Below are 19235 nucleotides of genomic sequence, written 5' to 3'. Positions count from 1 at the left end.
CGGGCTCCCTGCTCAATGGAGAGCCTGCTTCTCCCTCTCCCTCTGCTGCTCTCCCTGATTGTGTGCAGGTGTGCTCTCTTACAAATAAATAATCTTTACAAAAAAATTTTGGCGGGGAGGGACAGCTAAAATCATGTATCACTACCAATCTAATGTTTTTTAAAATAAAAAGGCCTCGGGGCACCTAGGTGGCTCAGTCGTTAAGCGTCTGCCTTTGGCTCGGGGCGTGATCCCAGAGTCCTGGGATCGAGCCCCACATCAGGCTCCTCTGCTGGAAGCCTGCTTCTTCCTCTCCCACTCCCCCTGCTTGTCTCTCTCTCCCTGGCTGTCTCTCTCACTGGCGGTCTCTGTGTCAAATAAATAAATAAAATCTTTAAAAAAATAAAATTAAAAAATAAAATTAAAATAAAAAGGCCTAAATTGTAATAATTGTAATAAAACTTTAAGGTAATACATTACTCAAAATAAAAAAAGATTTAGGATTTAATATATACCATAAACAGAGCATCTCAAAGTATTTCATCAGTTTAAAAGAAAAAGGTCAAAAATGCACTCACTGTACACTGAGAGAGACTAGTAGGACATGACAACCGAATGCAATCAATATGTGATCCTAAACCAGCTCCCAAACCAAAAAAGAGAAACAACTTTATAATGGGCAATACTGGGTCAACTGCCAAATTTAAGTAGTCTGTATTTTAGAGTACTTTATCCATGTTAAACTCCTAGATTTTGAGAAATGGTAATTGTCTTGTGGTTATGAATGTCCTTATTCTTGGGAAATACATACTGAAGTATTCAGGAATAAGACAGGATGTCTGTACCTTACTCAAACAGTTTGGAAAAAAAAAGAACATGGTTACAGAGAATGATGAGCCAGATGTGACAAAAAGTTAATAACTGGTGAATTCTCAGAACTGTTCTTTGTGCTAAATTTAAAGTTAGCAAAAAATAAAATTTAAAAATGAAGAACAGTAGCTTTCATCCCTTCACTACAAGACTCCTAGGATACTGGAGAGGCTCCTGAAATTCCAAGTTACTCTCAGATACATAAGCGATCAAGTAAACTAGATACAAGTGATCATATTTTTCTCATTAAAAACTTCATTTCAAAAAATAAATCTACTTTCAGGAAAAAATGGCCAAAGGAAAATCTCTAACTCCAAGTGACACAAAGAAACGTACTGTTTATAGTATTACAAATTAACAGCTGACCACAATGAGATACCACTTCACACCCCTAGGCTGGTTATAATCAAAGACAGACAATACCCAGTATTATCAAGGGAAACTGGAAACCTCATTCATGGGAGATATAAAATGATGCCAACTGCTTTGGAAAACAGTCTGACAGTTCCTCAAAAGGTTAAATATAGTTACCATATGACCCAGCAATTCCACTCCCAGATACATACCCAAGAGAAATAAAAACATTATGTCCACAGAAATGGTTGCACAACTTTTCAGCAATACATGTCATAGTCAAAAAGTGGAAACCACCCAAATGTCTATCAGAGGTGAAAGGACAAATGGAATGTGATATATCCCTACAACAGAATCTTATTTAGCAATAGAAAGGAATAAAGTACTAATACATACTACAATATGAACGAACCTTGAAAACATTCTTAGTGAAAGAAGCCAGTAAAAGACCACATACTGTATAATTCCATTTATATCAAAAGTCCAGAACAGGCAAATATATTGAGATGGACAGTAGAGTAGCAGTTGCATAGGGCTGGGAGTGGGGAGGAGAAAACAGGTTGAGTGCTAAATGTTACAGTTTCTTTTTCAAGGTGATGAAAACATTCTAAAAGTTGACTATGGTGATGGCTGCACAACTCTGCATATACTAAAAGACAATGAATTGTACAGTTTAAGTGGGTAAATTATAAGGGATGTGAATTATATCTCAATAAAGCTGTTCTCCCTGCCCCCAAAAAGGCATGGCTATAAAAATACCCTATCGACCTAACCCAATGACTTAAGAGTATTCATTTGTAAAACTAGCCCAAAACAAATGGGGACAGAATACATGGTCTTATGTAATGAAGAAGTAAGTTATTTCTATCCTCTCCTCATACCTCATACACGATTTCCTTACACTAACACCCACTAAGACTCTCTCTTACAATGGTGGCATCAACTACAATAAAAACTATCTCTGGATATCCCCAGAGATATATTTTACTAATATAACCTAAAGCTAAAATTAACTTTAATCCAAAAAATTCAGACTGTTTTTCAGAAAAGACAGACATCATTGGTTTATAATTTGGATAATAAAGTAAGTCCTTAAGTTGCTTAAAATTAAGTATAAGTACTCCAATTTTAATGAGATGATGTTTTACAAAACACATTTTGTAAACTGAAAGCTACTAAACAAACTGTGAGTGAAAAATAACATTTACTGAAACTACACCGTCCTGTCGGAAAGGAGTATATTTAAGATACTGACCTGCAGTAATATACTGTGCTGAAGCCATTTCCCCTGAAGCTCTCAAGGCACCTGCATACCTGGGAACATTAAGGCAGGATTAAATAGGATTCAATTCATTCTGAAACTCAAAAGGGAAGAAACTAATTAAAAGAGCTTATGATGACACCCTCAACTGCAACTCTGTCAGCGTTGTTGTTCCCATCTTTCTATTTTCTTCCCTTCTGGTCTTGTTCCTTTAAGCATTATATGTACAAAAAAGGAACAGTAAGTAAAAAGGGAATTTAGATGAATGAAGCCTATTTAAATTCTTTCTCCTATCTTATTTAAAAAAAAAAAATCCTGAAAACAATGTGAAACATTTTTGTTTCACACTTAATGTTTATTATTACAAAGAAAATAAAATATACTTTCAGAAATAAGAAAAACAGCCTTATGTCAAAAACATTAAATCAAAGTCAATACACTTACATTTAACATTAACTTGCTATGTAACATTAAGTAAGTCACTTAATTTTCAAGTCTACCTATACATTGCAGTGTTTCTATTAAATGACTTCTAAATTCACCTTCAATTTATAATTCTCATTTAATTCACAACAGCACAAAGGACTGGCCATCCAAAGGAAATAAACTATAGTATTCACTCACACAATGTCTATGACACAGGATCAGAAATTATCATTCAGATAATATCACACTGGAGGTAGGGGAATGATTGTCTATCCACTATGATTAAAACTATGCGTATGTACCACACACCCACTGGAGGGACTAAAATGAAAAAGATTGAAATCAACTAAGATTGGCAAGAATGTGGAGCAACCAGACTATCCTTACCATCAGTAACATGGATAAACTTTAAACACTAAACTTCAAACAACTAAGCCAAACCAAAAATAAGTTACATTCTGTACATTTCACTTCCAGAATGCAGAAAACTAGTAAGAGATCAGTAGCTGCTTGCAGAGTTGGGCGGTGGAGGGGATGAGGACTGGGAAAAGGTACAAGAACAAAAACATCCTGGGATGAGGGAAATGTTCTATAGTTGTAAAATGGGTTATAGAGAATTCGCATTTATCAAAACTGATCCCACAAACACAAGATATTTGGTATTTACTCTACGTAAATATTTCGATTTAAAAACAAAAAGACCTCTGTGTTATGTAAGTAGAATGAAAGAGATCACAGAAAATATGTTAAACAGAACTTCTTAATTGTATATTATTTTTCTTTTTTGTTTGTTTATTTAGATCTTTTGGAAATTGCTGTGACTCAAGGTTTTTTTAAATTTTTCAATATACAACTCATAGTGATGTCTAAATTACATACGTTCATTCTCAATGTGAAAATCGTAATAGTTTCCCATTCAGACAGTTTACAACTACCTAAAAGGCATTTCTGAAGTTGAAATAAAGTACTAATAAAGCAAGCGTATCCCAAAAGATCAGTGAAGCATGTAATGACACAACTGCTGTTGTTACTGATTTTACTTCTAGTTCCAGGGTGACATTTCTAACTATTCCCACATTAATGGCAAAGGCTACACTAATGAATTATCTTTTTTTTTTAATACCTAAGAATGGAAAATCATGAGTGATTTAATATCATCCTCCCACAAAAAACTCTCATTACACCAAGAAAACATTTAATTCCTAATTAAGATAAAACCATTCAATAAACCAAATAATATTAACAATTGAACTTTACAAAGAAAATCTGTTAGAAAGTAAAAGGAGGAACTGACAAGAGAACTGAGATGTGCACAGAAATACTGAGAGGTTTTACAGACCAAAAAAAAAAGTACCTTTTCTAGTCTTATTAAGTCAACAATATATAAGAGTTAAGTAATGATACAGAAAATCCAAATATAATTCATCAACTTAATGTGTAATTAATACTTTATCACCTACAAAAAGAGGATGCCTTGGCTTTTCTACCATCTGTGAAATATTCACATCAATCATATATCAGCTCAACCCAAACATTCACCAACAGAAAAATGGATAATTATTTGGTAGTACATTTGTGCATACAATGGCATGAACATGAATGAACTACAACTACACACACATGGTTAAGCCAAAAATAATGAGCTAGACCCAAATGAACAATCTATGTTTCTGTTCATAAAGAGTTCCAAATAGGCAAAATTAACCTATGAGGTTAAAAGTCACATTAGCATTAACAATTTTGAACAGAGTGATGGAGTAGCAATCAGGAAGGGAGAGTTGTGAGGGGATTTTAAGAAGCTGATAGGGTTCTGTTTGTGTTGGTTATACAAATGTGTTCCCTCTGGGATAATTCATTCGTACACTTTTCTGTATGTTAATGTCTGTATGTCAGTAATTAAAAACAAATTTGGGGTTAAAAGGAAGAGATTTTATAGTGTTTAAAAAACAAAACAAGGGGCGCCTGGGTGGCACAGCGGTTAAGCGTCTGCCTTCGGCTCAGGGCGTGATCCCGGCGTTCTGGGATCGAGTCCCACATCAGGCTCCTCCGCTATGAGCCTGCTTCTTCCTCTCCCACTCCCCCTGCTTGTGTTCCCTCTCTCGCTGGCTGTCTCTCTCTGTCAAATAAATAAATAAAATCTTTAAAAAAAAAAAAAAAATCTGAATAGCCTCATCTAATGAACAGGGAATAGAAGCAAAAACTCAAAACTAAGTATTCTCATTACTACACAAGAACAAGCGATCTAAGCATACAACTTAAGAACTCAGAAAATAGAACAGCCTAAGGAAAACAAACCAATGCAAACAAATAGCAGGATGAGTCAGACAATGGAAAGAAGTGACTGAATAAATCTAATAGCTGATACCTGTGAAAAATAAAATACACAAACCTCTGGCAAGATAATCAAGGGGAAATTTATATATATATACATATATTTATATATATGCAAGTAAGAAATGAAAATGGGAGGAGAATACAAGTCCAAAATAGAGAATTCTTATGCTAAAATATCTTAAAGACATAAGGACAAATTCAAAGGAAAACAAATTTAAAAAACTGACTCTAATATTTAGACACAGAAAATGTACATTTAAAACGCCCCCCCCCCAAAAGCCTGGGTCCAACCACTTTTATAGTTAAGTTCTATCAAGAACAGATCATTCCTATACAAATCTGAAAATGAGAGTAAAATAACAACCTACTAATTGCTAATGAAAAAACTATGTGGTACTTACCAAGCGATGCCTTGCCAATCTCCATTAAGATAAAAATATGGCCATGAGATACTGTTTTTTTAAGTAATTCATAGAATTTAAGGGTAATTTTTACCATATACGCTTTTCACTTAAAGTTCTAAATTCAGAACTCCTACATTATCATGAAGTTCCACTATAGGGCGGCATCAAGCAAACCAGATTTTACCTGCAGCTCTGGGTCTTGGCCCTCATTGCCTCTTCAGCCAACCCAGTCTATTTCCCTTCTAGCCTTTACAACATACATCCCACTCTCCAGAACCTGCCAAATAAAAATTCTTAAGTATTTAAGGATGAGCTTCAGTATCACCAGTTGTAAAACACCTTCCATGGAAATTTTCCTCTCTTCTTTCATTCCTATTTTATCAGTTAGTGTCATTTTTCCAAAGACATACAACCCCATCCATGTCCTCTTGTATTAAGTTAGTTAAGTACAAGGGTTTCCAACCTCTTATAAAAACTGAGCATTCATTCATAAAATACTTCATCTTGTTTCAAGAAAACTGAATCAACCAGATGAAATCTCCCCTGCTTATACAAAACTCAGAGAAAGAACTCTAAAACATGAAAGTGTTCTCCTTGGAATAGAAGCTAGAAGGTATCATAGATGAAAAAAGTACACAGGAAGTCTTGGAAGAAAGGCACGTCTGTCCCAAGTGCCACCTTCTAGGGCAGGGAGCTGCCGAGCGAGATGCTCATTAGATCACTTGCAATTGGGACAGAAGTAAGAGAACGTGGCTGCCTAAGTACACAATCTTCAAACAAATGACAGGTCAATCCTTACATCTAAAGAGAACAGAGTTAAAAGTAAAAGGACCAAACTGGGGTTTAAATAAGAGTACTTTAAATAAGAGTACTTCAGAGCCTCAGAGAAATCAAAGCAGGAATCATCCAAAATTAAGAACAGGAGATTAAAGAAAAGAAGCTTGTGATAAATAAGCAGCTGTGAAACAATGCTAATGCACAAATGAGTAAAATATAAAACAGAACTGAGGCACTTTTCTGGAACACAGCACATAAAAATTAAAAAATTAAAAGTGCAGAGAAAAAAAAAGAAACATAAAAATAGATCCAGAAATTCTACTATTCAGAGTATTAGGGAAGCTAGATAAAAGAGAGAAGCATTTTCTCAAGAAATAACGGCCAAGAAAGTGTTCACTCAGGAAGCCTGGGTGGCTCAAGTCGGTTAAGCACCTGCCTTCAGCTCAGGTCATGATCTCAGGGTCCTGGGATTCAGGCCCGCATCAGGCTCCCTGCTCAGCGGGGAGTCTGCTTCTCCCTCTGCCCCTTTCCCCCAACTGTGCACGCACGCGCGCGCACACACACACACACACACACACACACACTTTCTCTCACAAAAAAAATAAATAAAATCTTTATGAGTTCTCAACATTTGCTACAACATGGACGGCACTGGAGGAGATAATGCTTAGTGAAATAAGTCAAGCAGAGAAAGACAACTATCATATGATTTCTCTCATCTATGGAACATAAGAACTAGGATGATCAGTAGGGGAAGAAAGGGATAAAGAAAGGGGGGGTAATCAGAAGGGGGAATGAAACATGAAAGACTATGGACTATGAGAAACAAACTGAGGGCTACAGAGGGGAGGGGGGTGGGGGAATGGGATAGACCGGTGATGGGTAGTAAGGAGGGCACATATTGCATGGTACACTGGGTGTTATACACAACTAATGAATCATCGAGCCTTACATCGAAAACCGGGGATGTACTGTATGGTGACTAACATAATATAATAAAAAATCATTATTAAAAAATAAATAAATAAATAAAATCTTTTAAAAAAAAATGCTCACTTAGCACTAAATGAGATAAAGAAAACCCCACACCTACCCTACTGGAAAACTATGAAAAATAAAAATAAAGAAAAAACCCTAAAAGTTATTAACAGAAAAGAATCAAGAAATAAGACTGATGTTAGATCTCTCATCAGTAACTATGGGCACACGAAAGTAGTGGAGAAATAACTACAAACCCCTGAGGAAAAATAATTTTGACTTCAACATTTCCCATTAAAGCAATTCTGAAACAGTACAAACTTGACAGCCTTTCTCAATGAAGACCATAAGTGCCTGGAAGACAGGTCCTGCGTCTTGCACATTAATAACGATATCAGCTACAATCAGGCAACTTCGTAAGTACCTGACAAGTATTCACCAGAGAAATTTAGAAATCCTTCAGTTACTCTCAGGTTTCTGCATAATCCTTCTCTCTCCTCTCTACTGCTCAGTTCTATCAAAGCATTGCCCAAGCCACTAAGGGGACAGAGGGGGAATTAACATTCATAAAGCTGGCTAAGAATCCAAATTGCAGTTTAGAATTCTAACCTACATTAAGAAGTGGCAATGTATATAACAAGACAGTTGTAATAAACTTAGTCAGAATTAAGTCATATTTTTTAAGTTCCATATTTATACTCACTGAGAAGGGATTCTCATTTATAGACTATTTCATAGGCCATCAAAACATGGATAAATTGTTTACTCTTTTTTTTTTGTATAATGGCTTAAAAAAAAGTTTTACTTCTTAGTAAAACCATTACTAGCACTGGACAAATCAATACAAATCAGTGTATTTATTTCTAAACTAGAATTGAGGATCCAGAAATATATATTACATACATCATATAGTCAAATGATTTTCAGTAAAGGTGCTAGGGCAATTCTACAGGGAAAACAGTAGTCTTCAACAAATGGTACTCGAAAAACTGGATATGCATTTGCAAAAGGATGGGATATCAACTCCCCACTATACATAAAAATTAACTAAAAATGTATCAGAATAAAAATGGATCAGAGACCTAAATTTAAGAACTAAAACTGTATAGCTCTTAAAAAAAAAAATAGGAGTAAATATTTGTGACCTAGGATTAGGCAATGGTTTCATACATAAGATACACAAACACACAAAACACAAACAAAAGAAAAATTAAATTCATCAAAAATAAAAACTTTTGTGTTAACAAAACAACAACATCGAGAAAGTAAAGACAACTCACAAAATGAAAGAAAATATTTGCAAATTTTCTATCTGAAAAAGGACTTGTATCCAGAATATAGAAAGAACACTTATAACTGAGTAATAAAAAGGCAAACCATTTAAAACACAGGCAAAGGATTTAAACAAACATTTCTCCAAAGAAGATATTCAAGCCAGTAAGCACATGAAAGGATGCTCAACATCACTAGTCATTACGTAAATGCAAATGACAACTACGGTGAGATACCACTTTACCCTTAGGATGACTACCATCAAAGACATACAATAACAAGATTGGCATGGAGATGGAGAAACTGGAACGCCCTTACACTGGCGCTGAGAACAGAAAATGGTGCCTAGCAGTTTGGCATTCCTCAAAACGCTGTTTAACAGTTACCATATGGCCAAGCAATCCACTCATAACCAAAAGAAATGAAAACAACTGGTCTGCACAAAAACTTGTCCTTGAACGTTCATAGTAACGTTACTCAAAGGAGCTACAAAATGGAAACGAATCAAATGTTTATCAACAGATGTACAGATTAACAAAATGTGGTCTGTCCATCAATACTGGAATATTATTCAGACATAAAAAGGGATGAAGCACTGATACAGACTGCAACACTAATAAACCCAGAAAATATTACGCTGAGTAAAAGAAACCAGTCACAAAAAGTCATCCATTGTATGATTCCATTTATATGAAATGTGCAGAATAGGCAAATCTTTAAGACAGAAAGTAGATAAATGGTTGCCTAGAGCTAGAGGTGGGAAGGGTAAAATGAGTGACTGCTTATGAATATAAGGTTTCTTTCAGGGTGGGGGTAAGAAAAGAACCTAAAATCAGACTGTGGTGATGGCCGTACAACCTTGTGAATAAACACCATTTAAATGAATACCTTAAAAGGATGAACTGTACAATAAATGAGTATCTCAGTAAAGCTGCTAAAAAATTATACACAAACCACTACTCACCCCCAATGTGAACCTCCCTTACCCACCAAAAGGACTCACATTTCTCTTCTGTCTTACCTTTTAAGGGCATCTTTGAGTTCAGGCACAGAACGAATACACTGAACCGTAGCATTCATGTAACAAGTGTTACCAAGGTTTGTCAATCCACACGGTAATTCCATCTGATAAGGACAAGGATTAACACATTTTTAAAAAAGGACATAGCATATATAAAATCACTAAAGTTCACTGTGAAGTATAACTTACCAACTCATACCAATTTATATTCCAACTTTACCCAAAAGTAACAATGTTTTATACTCCTAACAGAAATGTTTACTTGCATTATGTTGACAAACATTGTTTTAATTCCCTTCTCAAAAATAATAAATGAACAATCATATCAGTCTTGCCCCCCCCCTTTGAAGGTTTATCATTAGAACGGGGTGACAAAGTATACACAGAAACACTTCAAAAAAAGAAAATAATACTATAAAAATGCTGGATGGTAAAAAAAAAAAAAAAAAAAACAGTCGACAAGTTTGTGTTGACCAGTTTTCTAAACCAATGTTGGAATTAAGGATAAATTGTATGTATTTCCAGCCAAGTAAAGTTTTAAGAATTTTAACATCCCACCATTTAAACTAGTTATCCTCTTTGAGCCTGTTTTCCCATAAAATAATAGCACTGTTAGCACTGCCCGACGCTTATTTATTAAAGACACAATTTGACTTTACATTGAATTATCCAAGGACCCTTCAAGCCAACTTCATAAATAAAATCTTTTACTTCTAAAACACACATCTTGGGGAGCCCCAGGTCAGGCTCCACGCTCAGTGTGGAGTATGCTGGAGATTCTCACTCTCCCTCTCCCCCCAACTCACAAATGTGTTCTAAATAAATAAAATCTTTAAAATAAATAAACAAAAACACACATCTTGATATTACCAATTAAGTCTTCAAATCACTTATTTTTTTTTAAGATTTATTTCAGAGAAAGTGTGTGTGCACTCGAGCAGGGGGAAGGGGCAAAGAGAGAGGGAGAGAATCTCAAGCAGACTCTCTCAGAGGTGGAGCCCGTCACAGGGCCTGAGCCCCCGACCCTGAGATCATGACCTGAGCCAAAATCAAGAGTCAGACGCTTAACCGACTGAGCTACCCAGGCGCCCCAAAACTTCAAAACATTTAGATGCTACTTTCTAAAAGGCATCTTAGTAACTGCAGCAATCAAATATATAAAACATGGTCTATCTTACCGCAGATGCTAACTGTTCTTCTGTCATGTCTTCTACAAAGACAGTTTTAGCTGAGGGTTCCTCAGGAAGAGCATCTGCTGACCCCATCATTAGTAGAGTCATTCCCTGTTTTAAAAAAAATTTAATTTCATAAAAATGCTCAAAATTTGATAATGTTTATGTCCAATGAAAGAAGCCAGACACAAAATAATAAAACATATTGTATGCTTGTATTTGCCAGAAAAGGTAGGTAAATCTACAGACACACAAAGTAGACTAGTGACTGCTAGGGCTAAAGGTGGGAAGAGGGAGTGACTTTAAACAGACACCTGTTTCTTTCTGGGGTGATGGAAATGTTCTAAAATTAGATTGTGAAGGTTCCACAACTCTTGTCAATATACTAAAAATCACTAACAGTTTAAAAAAAGTACTGAAGTGGCTGCTTTAGGCCAGAGGTCACCTGCTTATATGCAAAGGGGCACAAGGAAACTTTTCAGAATGGTGGAACTTCTGTATCCTGATTGTGGTGGTGGTTATGTGACTGTATGAAACTAACCAAAATCAAACTGCACACGAAAAATAGGTGAATTTTAATCCATATAAATTATACTTCAATGAAGCTAGGGGAAAAATAAAATACTGTCATAAAGACAGTGGAGAATGTTTACAATACTGGAGGGGAGGGAATTCTCGAAACGATCATATAGTGGAATTATTTCTCCCCAAAACAAAGTGCAGATAGCATTCTTTCTGTCAATGTCTATTGTATAACTGTAACAATTATTTACAATGGAATAGAATTATTTTGAGAGCACCAAACCCTCCATTATTGAAAAATATCACACCAAACACATAAATTAGATCAAAATATCCAATTTTATAATTCTACATCATTAACCTAAGGGAATATTTACATTCAACACATACATAACATTCCATACAACAGAAAAACAATGAAGACCCTGTCTCCTTAAATCACATAATACTGAAATGTTAACAATATCTTACTATGGAAGACAAACACATAAGACAAACGAAAGGAGTAGGGAGGTTTAAAAAAAAAAAAAAAAAGCCAGAAGTGGAGTTTTAAGAAGAAAAAAAGACAGTAAGAGAAGATAAAAAATTTGCAGAGGAGGATTAAAATTAGAAAATTAATAAGGCCTGGGGTGCCCGACTGGCTTTTAGTCAGTAGGGCATGTGACTCTTGATCTCAGGGTTGTTAAGTTTGAGCCCCATGTTGGGTGTAGAGATTACTTAAAAATAAAATCTTAAAAGAATTTTTTTTAAAAAGAAAATTAATAAGGATAACAAACTCAGTCCTGAGAGCACCTATGCTGAAATCCAGTAACCTTCATTCTATCACCTGTTATTGTTACTTGAACTTTCCGTGAGATAATAGCAAAGGAATACTAAACCATCACTAAAGAATCTTTTTCTAAAGACTACTATCTCAGGAAAACCAAATATTTAAGAATGTACTAGGCAAATAGTCTGTTAGAAATATGACAGAAAAGAAGGAATATCAGTAAATATCTAAGAGTAAATATAACAAAATATATGTAATACTTTAATAAGAAAACTATAAAGCTTTAACTTAAGGATATAAAAAACACCCAAATAATAAACTGAAAGTCAGGACCAGTTTCTAGACAGAAAAAATTACTGTAAAGATGTGATTCCAAATTATTATATAAATTTAATTTTTTGAAACTTCACAAAATGATTCATTCGTGTACCAAATTTATACCCATAATAACAGCTAAGAAATTTCTTAAAAAGGATAAAGACTAAAACAACACCATTTAAGGTAAGAAAACAGATTATACAATGAAGAATGTTGAGAAAAACTGGATAATAATTTAGAAAAAAATATCATCAGTCCTCCATTTCCTGGTATGCCATACCCAAAATGAATTACAAATTAAAGATTTAAAAAATAAAACAAAGGGCGCCTGGTGGCTCAGTGGGTTAAGCATCTGACTCTGGTTTCAGCTCAGGTCATGATCTCATGGATGGTGAGACTGAGCCCCACAACGATGGGCTCCACACTTAGTGCTTGAAGAGTCTCTCCCTCTGCCCCTCCCCCAACTTGTATGCATGCACTCGCACTTTCTAAAATAAATGAATCTTTTAAAATAAATAAATAAAACAACTAATTACAAAATCATGTAAGTGAATTAAAAAATCTTGCTTTGCTGGAATATTTTCTAAAATTGACATAAAAGATGAAAGGACTAATGTTACTACACATATCTTGAAAACTTCTGTAAAACATTACCAGTCAAAATTTAAAAGGAAACAATGGAGAAAAAGGTTACACTATAGAGAAGCATGCAAAAAAAATAAATAAATAAAAATCAGTAAAGCAAACACCATAGAAAACTGGGCAGAAGATAAAAACAGTAAACAAAAAGGTGTAAAATAAATTAAGATTCTACCATAAGAAGCTAGAAAAAGCATACGTGAAAACCAAAGTAAAAGAAGGAAATAAAGCAAAGAAGTGAAATCAGTAAAATGATAAAAGAACAAGCAAACGTTGATTCTTTTGGGGGGGGGTGTAATCAATGAAATTGACAAATCTCTGGGTACATAATGAAGAAAGCGAGAGAGAAACCACAATTTGCCAATACCAGGGGGGGGAAAAGAGAAAACAGCACTAGAGACAGCACTCTAGAATTAAAGGATAATAAGAGTGTATTATGCCAATCAAGTTGACAATTAAAACTGTAAATTAAATGGACCAATTCCTTAAAAGATGTTAATTACCGAAACAGATGTCAAAGAAAATAGAACATCTCAATAGTCCTGTATTTATTAAATACACTAAATCCCTAAGTGAAAGTCTTCCCACAAAGAAAGCTCCAAGCTTCACTGGAGAATTCTATGAACCACTTAAAGAAAATCTCTTTCAGAAAAGAGGAGAGGTGGGGATACCTCCTAACCCATTTTATATGGCCAGGATTACACTGATAGCAAAAGCAGACAAAAACAAGTTAAGAAAACTATAAACCAGTAATTCTCACAAAAAGAAACACAAAAAATCCTTTACAAAATACCACCAAAAAGAATCCAGCAATATATAAAAAAGGAAAACACATAATGACTAAATGGGGTTTATCCCAAGAATGAAAGGTTGGCTTACTATTCACAAGAGTCAATATATTTCCACATTAACAGATTAAAGGATCAAAAAAAATGATCACTGCAATAGATATGGAAAAAGTACTTGAAAAATTCAACTCCCATTCATGAATAAAAACTCTCAGCAAACTACAAATAGAGAACTTCCTCAAACTAATGGTGAGCATTTGTAAAACAACTCCAGCCATAACTGGAGACTTTTCTCCTAAGATCAGGAAAAAAAACAATGATGTGTGCACTATCAACCACTTCTACTCAACATTGTGCTGAAAATCCTAGCCAGTGCAATAAGGCAAGGAATGGAGACTGAAAAGGGAAAAATAAAACCATTCTTACTTGCAACATGATTGTATCCCACCTACATTATCCTAAACACTAATATGGAAAAATCAGCAAAATCACAGGATACAAGATCAATACACAATAATTAAGTCTACTTCTATATGTTAGCAATAAACAACTGGAAAATGACATCTGAAAAATACCATTTATGATAGCACCAAATACCATGAAATATTTAATAACATGTAAGAAAAAACATGCGTATGATCCTTTATTGAAAATAAAAGGGGTGCCTGGGTGGCTCAGTCGATTAAGCATCAAACTCTTGGTTTCAGCTCAGGTTATGATCTCATGGGTCCTGACATCAAGCCCCTTGTTGGGCTCCACCCTCGGCAGGAAGTCAGCTTGAAGATTCTCTCCCTTTGCCCCTCCCCTGACATCAGCCCACGCATGTGTGCCCACACAGGTGCTCTCTCTCAAATAAACAAACATTGGAAAAAAAAAAAAGAAGAAGAAGAAGAAAAAGAAAGAAAAGAAAATAGAGCGCCTGGGTGGCTCAGTCGGTTAAACGTCTCCCTTTGGCTCAGGTCATGATCCCAGAGTCCTGGGATCAAGCCCCTCATCAGGCTCCCTCCTTGCTGGGGAGTCTGCTTCTGCTCTGCCCCTCACTGGTGCATGTGCTCTCTCTTTCAAATAAATAAATAAAATCTTTCTTTAAAAAAGAAAAAAATATAAAACACTGCTGTGAGAAATTTTTTTTAGAAGACTCAGTATTAAGATGTCCCAATTTGGGGGTACCTGGATGGCTCAGTCAGTTAAACAACTGACTCTTAATTTTGACTCAGGTCATGATCTCAGGGTTGTGAGATCAAGCCCCCACATTGGGCTCCACGCTGGGCATGGAGCCTGCTTAAGATTCTCTCTCTCCATCTCCCGCTGCCCCTCCCCCTGCTCATGCACACAAGTTCTCTGTCTCTCAAAATAAAAAAAAAGTTTAAAAATATTTTAAAAAGACATCTCAATTTGATATATAGTATCAATATAATTCCATCAAAATCCCAGCAGACTCTTGTAGAAAATAAGCTGAGTCTAAAATGTACAAAGGACATGCAAAGATCTTCGAACAGCCAATAGTTTTGAAAAAGAAGAACAATCAGACTCCTACTACTTAATTTCAAGTCTTGAATAATCAAGACGGTGGGGAGTGGGGAGTGGTGTAAAGGTACATATACAAATCAACAGAAGAGAACAGAATCCAGAAATAGACTTACATGTGCTCACACTCATATGAAAAAAAAAATAAACCTCAACCATTACTTACCAACAAACACAAGAGTCTGCTCAAAACAGATGCTATACCTAAGTATAAAAGCGTTTTACAACTTGGAAAGTTTTAGAAAACAGAGGTGTCTTGTGACCCTGACATAGGCAAAGATTTCTTAGGTGGGACGCAAAAAGTCAAAACCATAAAAGAAAGAAACTGATAGGTTATACTTCAACAAAATTTAAAACTTCTACTCAACAAAACATTATTAAAAGACTAAAAAATCAGAAACTGAGAGAAAATATCAGGGCACATATATCTCACAAAAGACTTCAGTATATATTCTTTATATGCGATTAAGAAAATAATCCAATTCAAAATAGGTAATGATCTGAACAGACATTTCATAAAAAGATAAAAAAGCTGCCAATAAGCTCAAAATGTTCAATATCATCAGTCATCAGATAAATGTAAACTAAAACCACAAGAACGTATCACCACACACCCATCAGATTGGCTAAAAGAAAAATGAGGGACGACAGTCAAATGCCGTGAGGATGCAGAACGACCGGATCTATCACATACTGCTCATAAGAATGCAGAATGGTACAACCAGCACTTTGGAAAGGACCTGGCAGTTCCTTACAAAGCTAAACACATACTTAACCATATGACCCACCAATTCCATTCACAGGTTATTTACTCAAGAAAATGAAAACATGCATCTAGAGATGAAGGTTCCCAGCAGTTCTGCTCGTAACAGTCAAAAAGCAGAAACACAAATCCCCATCAACAGATGAACACACGCATGCACACACACAAATAAAGGGACCAGAATTCTACAATGGGAAAAACTACCCAACATGTGTAATTGTAGTCTCAAAAAAGAGGAGGGCACACAGAAAACATACTTAAATAGCTAAAACTTTTCCAAATAAAAATTATAAACCCACAAATCCAAGAAGCTCAAACAGAATAAACAAAGAAAACCTCTCCAAAACATGTAATTAAATTGCTGAAAAGCAACGGTGAGAAAAATCTCAAAAGCATCAGGAGGAACAAGACACATTACACACAAAGGAACAAAGAATGACCACAACTATGCAAATCAGAAGACATTTTTCACATACTGAAAGAAAAAGTGTTAATCTAGAATTCTATACCTATCAAAAATATCTTTCAAAAATAAAGGTGAAATAAAGGGCTTTTCAGAAAAACAAAAGCAGAGAAAATTCATAGATCTGCTCTGCAAGAAACATGTTAAGTTTTTGAGGCAGAAGAAAATGGTATCTGATGGAAATTTATATTTGGATCCAAAGGAAGAATGCCAAAAATGGTAAATATGAGTTTTAAACATTTTTAATCTCTTTAAATGATAAATGACTATTTAAAGGAAAAATAGGATGAAGCATAAGATTTCTAACATGTAGAAGTAAACTGTATGACAACAGCAAAAAGGACCAGTGAAATGGAAGTATATCGCTTTAAGAATCTTATACTATACCTGAAGTCATTTGTTATTTAAGGCAGATAAGTTAAAGATACATAATATAAATCTTAGAGCAGCAGTTCAATGATAATATAATAAGTATAATAAATATTTTAGCCTTTCTGAATCATATACAGTCCATAAAAAAAGGGTCAGTAAATCTCAGCTGACTAAGATAACATTGATATGTTATGGGACTACAACAGAATCAAATTGGAAATATGTAACAAAAATATATTAGAAAAAGACCCAAATAATTGGAGATGAAACAACATAGTTCTAAACAATCCATGGGGTAAAAAACAACAACGACGAGGACAACAACAAAAAAACCACCCACAACATAAATAAGAAAATATTTAATTGCATAATAAAAATATAGCACATCAAAAGTTGTGGATACAATTATAAGTGATTAAAGAGAAAGTAATAATTTTAAGTGTCTACATAAGGAAAGAAGGCATTAAAAAAAAAAAATCAATGACTTAAGCACACACCTTAAAAAGCAAGAAAATGAAACAATTTAAACCCAAGGTAAAAAAAAAGGAAACAAAGAGCAGATCAGTAAAACAGAAAATGGATAATATATAGAATCAACAAAGTAAAAAACTGAAAAGATTAATTGATAAATCCTTAGCACCACTGACCAAAAACAAAACAAAACACCAAAGACATGTCAGTATCAGGAATAAAGGTGGAGGGAGACATCAACAAATAAAGGTAACAGATGTAAGAGAATAATTAATGAATAGTCTGGATATTATGAATAACTTTATGCCAATAAGTTCAATATATTTAAACAAACTTTCTCAAAAGAGAAAATTCACCAAAATGGACATAAAAAGCAGAGAATCTAAATACCCTATATCTATTAAAGAAATTAAATATCAATCAAATTCCCACAAAGAAAATCCAGATAAAATTCACTGGTAAATTATTTCAAGTATTTACAGAAATATTACCAATCTTACACAAACTCATTTAGAAAAGAGAAGGCAATATGTCCCCAAATAAAAATACTAATATCCCTAATGAACATATATACAAATATTTTTTTTAAAAAAAAGAGAAAATTAAATCCAGCAATGCATAGATGAGATAAATAAATCATGACTCAATGGGTGTGTCCCAGTTCTCAAAGTGTTTGTGAACCCCTACTGGTCTCTGAAATTCCTTCACAGAGCCAGCAAGATCAAAACTATTTTCATAATACTAAGATGTTATTGTCCCTTTTTCACTGTGCTGACATCTGCACTAACAGTGGTAAATCACTTGAGGCTAAAAATTTTAACAGTTTAGCACATATCAAAGTAATGACATCAAATAAATTGGTAAAAATGATTAATTTTATTAAATCTCAACCTTTGAATACATTTCTTTGTGATATTCTGTTATGAAATGAGAAGCACCCAATCAAAAAAGACTTACTTGTCCTAGCAACCAAGATCTCCTTCAGTAGGTGAATAAACTGTGGTACACCCAGAAAATGGACTATACTCAGCATTAAAAAGAACTGAACTATCAAAGCCAAGAAAAGACATGCGGGAAATTTAAATACATATTACTAAGTGAAAGAAGTCAATCTGAAAAGGACACATACTGTAGGATTCCAACTATATGACTTCTGGGAAAAGGCAAAACAATGGAGACAGTAAAAATATCAATGGTTGTCAGGGGGTTGAAGGGATGAACAGGCAAAGCACACAGAATTCTGGGGGCAATAAAACTACTCTGTATGACACTATAATGGTGAATACATGTCATCATACATTTGTCCAACCCCACAGAATGTACAACACCAAGAGTGAATCCTAATGTAAACCATGGACTTCGGGCAACAAGGATGTGTCAATATAAGTTCATCAATTATAACAAATATGGGGCACCTGGGTGGCTCAGTCAGTTAAGCTTCTGCCTTCGGCTCAGGTCGTGATCCCACGGTCCTGGGATCAAGTCCCACATTGGGCTCCTTGCTCAGCAGGGAGCCTGCTTCTCCCCCTGCCTGCCACACCCCATGCTTGTGCAGGCGCGTGCACTCTTTCTCTCCGACAAATAAAATCTTAAAAAAAAAAAATTATAGCAAATGTGCCATCCTGTTAGGGGATGTTGGTAATGGAGAAGGCTCTACATGTGTGGGGAAGAGGATAAATGGGAAAGCTCTGTTTAGCTGTGAACTTAAAACTCAGTTTTTGCTGTGAACCTAAAACTGTTCCAAAAAATAAAGTC

General features: G+C 34.8%; 1 protein-coding gene across 2 annotated transcripts in view; it reads right to left on the bottom strand.

The window, feature by feature from the left end:
• USP14 (ubiquitin specific peptidase 14) overlaps nucleotides 1–19235 on the bottom strand; it is a 44845-nt gene that overhangs the window by 16189 nt on the left and 9421 nt on the right. The window contains exons 4-6 of one of the 2 annotated variants that reach the window (XM_026496060.4): nucleotides 10855–10959; nucleotides 9677–9780; nucleotides 2459–2517 (exon numbers count right to left, since the gene is read on the bottom strand). In XM_026496060.4, the coding sequence (XP_026351845.1) occupies nucleotides 2459–2517; nucleotides 9677–9780; nucleotides 10855–10959 (268 nt within the window). The remainder of the gene's footprint in view (nucleotides 1–2458; nucleotides 2518–9676; nucleotides 9781–10854; nucleotides 10960–19235) is intronic. The other variant, XM_026496061.4, reaches the window with a different exon arrangement.

This window comes from Ursus arctos, unplaced genomic scaffold (assembly GCF_023065955.2).
Source record: "Ursus arctos isolate Adak ecotype North America unplaced genomic scaffold, UrsArc2.0 scaffold_17, whole genome shotgun sequence".
In the NCBI taxonomy this organism is placed as follows: Eukaryota; Metazoa; Chordata; class Mammalia; order Carnivora; family Ursidae; genus Ursus; species Ursus arctos.
The sequence above is the reverse complement of the archived record's forward strand: the minus strand, read 5'-3'. Positions and strand labels throughout refer to the sequence as shown.